General features: G+C 47.5%; 1 protein-coding gene across 1 annotated transcript in view; it reads left to right on the top strand.

Moving 5' to 3' along the window:
* The first annotated feature begins 1518 nt into the window (after positions 1-1518).
* Positions 1519-7315, top strand: part of FBN3 (fibrillin 3) — a 128002-nt gene continuing 122205 nt past the window's right edge. The window contains exons 1-2 of the mRNA XM_039515824.1: positions 1519-1613; positions 2793-2918. Coding sequence (XP_039371758.1) covers positions 2888-2918 — 31 coding nt within the window. The 5' untranslated portion in view covers positions 1519-1613; positions 2793-2887. The remainder of the gene's footprint in view (positions 1614-2792; positions 2919-7315) is intronic.

Raw genomic sequence — 7315 nt, 5'->3', positions numbered from 1 at the left:
AAAGCCCCTGCATTGCACAGAGCCCCTTCCTGGTCCATTCACAAACGTGTGATGGTTTAAAAATACCATAAATAAAGCTGCTCAGCAGAGATGACTGTTTTTGCTGGCTGCCAAATCCTGAAAGTTTGGCCTCTCTGAAAGCACTTTGGCACATTCCCACCATCTCTCATCACCCGGCTGAACCGGAGCCAGCAGCCAGTCTCTCTGGGTGCAGAACTGTCGGCTGGATTCTAGTTCCAGCTCAGCTTTGAAACACAGATTTCAGTTGTGAATAAAGGGCAAATCTACAGCCCCTCACATAGCACTCTACAGCCCACTGATGATGAACTCGCCTCACGTGACCTGCAGCCCCTGCTCACAAATCAGTCCCGTGCAGTTTCTAGCAGTGATGCATTTTGTTGCAAACAATGGGATAATACTTGCAGTTTATGGGCTCATTGTAAAGCACCTCTGTTGCTCCGGTAGCAGACAGCATGCTGGCATGAAGCACCTCATTGTAGGGAGTTCAGTTTTATTCCTTCTCCTTGCCCCTTACCCTTGTGTTCTGGCACATTATAGCCTATGGGCTCTTCTGGTCTGCAGGGAGCTAGACCATGTGTAACACTGACAGACCCTGGTTGGGCATAGGCAGGATCAAACCTGGGGCCTCAGGGAGCTTAGTGCATGAGCCTCTGCCGCACGAGCTAAGAGCCGACTGGCTGCTAGCTAAGGCCGCAGAGCAGACTCAATCTCTCTCTCTCTCAGTGGTCTTGGTGCTGAGATGGGACAGACCCTCACCCCCAGGAGGTGTGTGGGTTACGCATGCAGTTTATTAACACTGATCAGTAAAAAGGAAGCAATAGAAATAAATAATCAGACAAATATTTTTGGTTCTGCTGTTGTGGATATTAGCCGGGGGAGATCTGGAAGCCTGGTGAATCTCCAGGCTCATGTCCCCCCAATCTCTGGAGCACACTGAGCTCCAGCACATCTGCTCTTTCCAGCTCAGCTCTTGGCTGTCAGACTCTTGCACTGGGTCAGATTATGAATTGTGGGTGGCCATAGTTAGGAACGGGCCCCAGGAGCTGGCACCTGTTGGCAGGTTCAGAACTATGGGGATTCAAAGGCCTAGGAAGGGAGAGGATGGTCTTGAAGCTACAGCTCAGGGTGCAGCAGCAGAACTGGCCACAGAGTTTCTGGTGAACCCTGCACTAGGCACAGCCTCTCCAGGTTTGCTTTTACCCAGCCGTAGCCTGGGAGCAACATTGCCCTCTCTCTCTGGGACAGCGGGGGTTCATTCACTGATGCGTGGGGAATGCTTTGACACACTCCGATGGACGTGGCTATCTTGCTGCAAGGCGTGTTGCGTGTTTCACTAATCGTGTAACAATTCTTGTTAGTCCCAGGGCCTCTGAACTCCGGGCTGCATTTCACGGCCTCCGGATCAGCCTGCAGGCCATATTGCTGGATTCAGCTGCGAAAAGACTTCTCGTAATTTCTTTGGAACTTGCCTTCTGTTGTCCAGCGAGAAGACGCTGACTCAGCGTTCGTCTCGCCTCCTTGTCTAACACACGCGCAGCCCCGTCCGAGGGAGCTGCAGAGAGAGAAGGGCTTGGCAGAGCTCGTGGACACACGTGTCTGGCAGCACCTCACAGCTGGTTCTGCTTTGGACCCCCTCCCTCACCAGCAGCATCCTGCAGCAGGGCCATCGGGCACTGATGTGGGGGCACGTGTGGGGCATTACTGATCGTCCAGATTCCCAGAGGTTCTTTTCTCATGGTCTGTTCCCTGGCTTTGGAATCACTCCCTACTGCTCCCAGACAAGTGGAGGTGGACAGCGTGTTTCCCTCTCCAAGTGTCTGCCCATCTAACCATGTCCTGTCTTGTCCATTTTGCTAACTTGCAAAAAGGTTCCTAATAGCAAAGTCTAAATACGCACTAATGGTGGCACAGCCATGGAGCAGTAAGGGTTGTTGGGAAAGAGAGTGAGTGAGATAGACGGAGACAGACAAGTGCCTGGCCCCCACTAACCCTGACAGCAGAGTGCTATACAAAACCCTTGGGCCACCCTAGAATGGTGTGGTGCCAGCTGGCTGGGTAACCCCAGTGCTGGGTCACTGCAGGAGCTCCCAGGAGCACAGTATTCCCCTTTTGAAGATGGTACAACAGCCGCTCGGTGCCTGACTTACCTACTGGGTGGGACGGGGAGGGAGGGGTGCAAGACCATGGCTTGCCATGCCCATGGCAATGACAGCATTTGCGCAGTTGCCTAGTGGCCACGGGAGAGCGTGCGTTGGCTTTGATTCAGGATATGGGCGAGTGGCTTGGCAGACACGTGCACTGCCCTGTGGTGGGAGCAGCAGGCGTTCTAGCAGTGCGTGGAGCTGGAGGGCTGAGAAGTGCAGCGAAGCCCCTGAAGCTCAGCTATTTCTTGAGTGGCTCTGCCTAGCTGAGCGGGAGCAGGTTTGCAGGGGAGCCCAGGGTCTCTGCTGGCAGTCAGCCAGGAAAGCTCCAAACAGCCTTTCTCCTGACATTCCTCTCTTCTGCTCTCGGCTGAACCCTTGGTGAAGGGCCATGCAGAATAATGGGGATGGAGGAGAGGGATAATCACAGTGTCTCAACCCTACAAAAATGTCAGCTGACGATATCACCCAAACAGCTGGCAGAGGCCAGCCCGGGCCCCTTGGAGTGCAGGTGGCAGTCTGGAATTCCAGCTGCCTTTGGCCGAGGGGCCTCTGGGTGGATCAGCAGAGAAGATGGTACAAATCATCTTTGCAGAGAAGACTAATCCCTGGTGGTTTGTTCTTTTCCAGATGTGGACGAGTGCACCACGATCTCCGGCGTGTGCGATGGTGGCGAGTGCACCAACACGGCAGGAAGCTACGTGTGCACGTGCCCGCGCGGCTTCATGACCAGTCCAGATGGATCCCGCTGCATTGGTAAGACGGCAGACAGCTCTAGGTTAGAAAGGAGTCAGAGCTCCAAGGCTCAGTCCTGGCCAGGAATGGTCCCTATCAGTGTCGCACAGTGCCCTGTGGAACCCAAGCGATCCGTATTTACATGCAGAATGCTGAGAGCTCTCACTGGACCCTCTTAATTCAGCTCAGAAACATTCGTCAGCAACATGGTGCCCTGGCTAGCGAGACAGCGGCATGTGCTGAGTACACCGACCCATTCTACATGTGCACTGTCTGCTCACGCATAGCCGAGGTAGCAACTTCCATACTCTGCGTGCCTGCTAACGGGGATGCACCGAGTGCGAGCCCGTCCACACCCCGGCCAGTGCTATGTGCATCTTACACCAGCTAATGGCACATACATCAGCCAGCTGGCCATGCCCTACACACTGGCCAGTGGTATGCACCCCACAGGGGGTACGTGTGCTGTACCCAACGTAGCAGTCAAACGTTACAGTGAAATGACCCACACAACTTGTGCCAGCCATCAGCATGAGGGGAACCGGATGTGATACATGCTGACTGGAGACACTTCTAGTGCCCAAGGTGCATTCCTGTTGCAGAATTTCATTTACTATGCTCCTTCCCTAGTATCTGATTTCTGGATACGAAATGACTCCCAGGGTCATATGGAGCCCACAACACCTGCCTATTTCAGCTAGTGACCATACTGCAGAACTCACACATGCATAGCTGGTGTAAGCGTGTGCCACTCCATTAACTTCAGTGTACCTGCTTACACCAGTTCTGAACTTGGCCCAAGGTGTTTATACTTCAAAGCCTCTCATTGTGAGCATGAAAGGGGTCCGTTTTGTGAGTGTGCTCTGGTGCCAGTTAGATCCTAAAGCTGAAATCTAACAAACTGGAGTTGCCAATTTGCTGAGTGTTACAGCCACTATTAGAATGGAAATGAATAGGATAGTCCCTCTTTACTGAGTCCAGGGAGTGTTAGTTTCCTGATTTAATGCAGGGTTCTTTTCAGATCAATTTTTAACTTGAACAGTTGAATGGTGTTTCTCAAATCAGAACATTTGGTTATTCTTAACCAGTCAACAATTTGTGAATTCACCCAGAACCACATCAATATGGAAACAATAGTTCACCAATCAAGTGTAGACACAGCCAGTGTTCTAGGTATGTACTGCACACACCAATACAGTTGTCAGACTATGGTTGAGGCTCAGCGGATATACCAAGGAACAATGCCCATCATCAGGATTTCTTACAACATTTATTTATGACACCACTCATCAGTTTAGTACCCCACACTTCTATCCCCCTTCCAGTATTTCTCCAAAGAGCAAGGGTGGACTTGACTTTAAGGTCCTTTCAAGAGTGCGATCCCTGTTATTTCAGTGGTTTAGTTTGCAAGGGACAACTTTAGAAAAGGGCAGACAAATAAACAGGGACAAGTTTTTAAAGTGCTTGTACACAGATGCGAGAAGTCTAAATAATAAGCTGGGTGAACTAGAGTGCCTTGTGTTAAAGGAGGATATTGATATAATAGGCATCACAGAAACCTGGTGGAGTGAGGACAATCAGTGGGACACAATCATTCCAGGGCACAAAATATATCGGAAGGACAGAACAGGTCGTGCAGGGGGAGAGTGGCACTATATGTGAAAGAAAATGTAGAATCAAATGAAGTAAAAATCTTAAATGAATCCACATGTTCCATAGAACCTCTATGGATAGTAATTCTATGCTCTAATAAGAATATAACAGTAGGGATCACATTATAAATGTGAATTGCAGAACTATTAAGTATGGTTTGTAACCTGTCCTTTAAATCAGCTTCTGTACCCAATGACTGGAAGTTAGCTAATGTAACACCAATATTTAAAAAGGGCTCTAGAGGTGATCCCAGCAATTACAGACCAGTAAGTCTAACATCAGTACCGGGCAAATTAGTTGAATCAATAGTAAAGAATTAAATTGTCAGACACATAGAAGAATATAAATTGTTGGGCAAGAGTCAACACGGTTTCTGTAAAGGGAAATCATGTCTTACGAATCTATTAGAGTTCTTTGAAGGGGTCAACAAACATCTGGACAAGGGGGATCCAGTGGACATAGTGTACTTAGATTTCCAGAAAGCCTTTGACAAGGTCCCTCAAAAGGCTCTTACGTAAATTAAGTTGTCAAGGGATAAGAGGGAAGGTCCTTTCATGGATTGAGAACTGGTTAAAAGACAGGGAACAAAGGGTAGGAATTAATGGTAAATTCTCAGAATGGAGAGGGGTAACTAGTGGTGTTCCCCAAGGGTCAGTCTTAGGACCAATCCTATTCATCTTATTCATAAATGATCTGGAGAAAGGGGTAAACAGTGAGGTGGCAAATTTTGCAGATGACACTAAACTGCTCAAGTTAGTTAAGACCAAAGCAGACTGTGAAGAACTTCAAAAAGATCTCACAAAACTAAGTGACTGGGCAACAAAATGACAAATGAAATTTAATGTGGATAAATGTAAAGTAATGCACATTGGGAAAAATAACCCCAACTATACATACAATATGATGGGGGCTAATTTAGGTACAACTAATCAGGAAAGAGGTCTTGGAGTCATCGTGGATAGTTCTTTGAAGACATCCACACAGTGTGCAGCAGCAGTCAAAAAAGTAAACAGAATGTTAGGAATCATTAAAAAGGGGATAGAGAATAAGACGGAGAATATCTTATTGCCCTTATATATAAATCCATGTTACACCCACATCTCGAATACTGTGTACAGATGTGGTCTCCTCATCTCAAAAAAGATGCACTGGCATTAGAAAAGGTTCAGAGAAGGGCAGCTAAAATGATTAGGGGTTTGGAACGGGTCCCATATGAGGAGAGATTAAAGAGGTTAGGACTTTTCAGCTTGGAAAAGAGGAGACTAGGGAGGATGTGATAGAGGTATATAAAATCATGAGTGGTGTGGAGAAAGTGAATAAGGAAAAGTTATGTACTTGTTCCCATAATATAAGAACTAGGGGCCACCAAATGAAATTAATGGGCAGCAGGTTTAAAACAAATAAAAGGAAGTTCTTCTTCACACAGCGCACAGTCAACCTGTGGAACTCCTTGCCTGAGGAGGTTGTGAAGGCTAGGACTATAACAGGGTTTAAAAGAGACCTACATAAATTCATGGAGGTTAAGTCAATTAATGGCTATTAGCCAGGATGAGTAAGGAATGGTGTCCCTAGCCTCTGTTTGTCAGTGGGTGGAGCTGGATGGCAGGAGAGGGATCACTTGATCATTACCTGTTAGGTTCACTCCCACCTGGTATTGGCCACTGTCGGCAGACAGGATACTGGTCTGGATGGACCTTTGGTCTGAACCCAGTATGGCCATTCTTATGTTATGTAGAACGTCAAAAGGAGTTGCTTAAAGTTATGGCTCAAATCTCTCTTAGGCCAATTTGCTGTGACTTATTAAGGAGGGCAGGTTATAGCATTAGTTACAATTTAAAATAAGCAACCCCCATCCTTTCATGTATTTATACCTGCTCCTGTATTTTTCACTTCATGCATCTGATGAAGTGGGTTCTGGCCCATGAAAGCTTATGCCCAAATAAATTTCTTAGTCTCTAAGGTGCCACAAGGACTCCTCGTTGCTTTTGCTGATACAGACTAACACAGCTACCACTCTGAAATCTAAAATATGGTTAGAGATCTCACTAGAGCGTGCAGACTCAGCAATATGACTGACCTGCGGTTATTTATATTTAAGAATAGAAGGAGAAATACAGGCTTTGAAATATCAGAGGGGTAGCCGTGTTAGTCTGGTTCTGTAGAAGCAGCAAAGAATCCTGTGGCACCTTATAGACTAACAGATGTTTTGCAGCATGAGCTTTCGTGGGTGAATACCCACTTCTTCGGATGCAAGCAGTGGAAATTTCCAGGGGCAGGTGTGTATATATAAGCAAGCAAGAAGCAAGCTAGAGATAACGAGGTTAGATCAATCAGGGAGGATGGGGCCCTGTTCCAGCAGCTGAGGTGTGAAAACCAAGGGAGGAGAAACTGGTTCTGTAATTGGCAAGCCATTCACAGTCTTTGTTTAGTCCTAAACTGATGGTGTTAAATTTGCAGATGAACTGGAGCTCAGCAGTTTCTCTTTGGAGTCTGGTCCTAAAGTTTTTTTGCTGTAGGATGGCTTTGAAATGTAATCTCATGACATCTTCTTATCTAGTTAACCCTGGGATGGGGATAGTCCTTTCCACCTGATGGTCTGGGCACTGATTCACTTCTGGATTCTTCTACTTCATTGTGGGTTCAGTCAACTCTGGGATCCCACATGGCAAGCTTGGTTTTATAAACCCTGGCTCCATGATTGGCTGGAGGGGCCCACCCTCTGATTTCTGTCAGACACTTGCCAGGGGAGGGTATGTCTACATAGC

Source organism: Mauremys reevesii, linkage group 26 (assembly GCF_016161935.1).
Source record: "Mauremys reevesii isolate NIE-2019 linkage group 26, ASM1616193v1, whole genome shotgun sequence".
In the NCBI taxonomy this organism is placed as follows: domain Eukaryota; kingdom Metazoa; phylum Chordata; order Testudines; family Geoemydidae; genus Mauremys; species Mauremys reevesii.
Note: the sequence above shows the minus strand (reverse complement) of the source record. Positions and strands in the feature narration are given on the sequence as shown.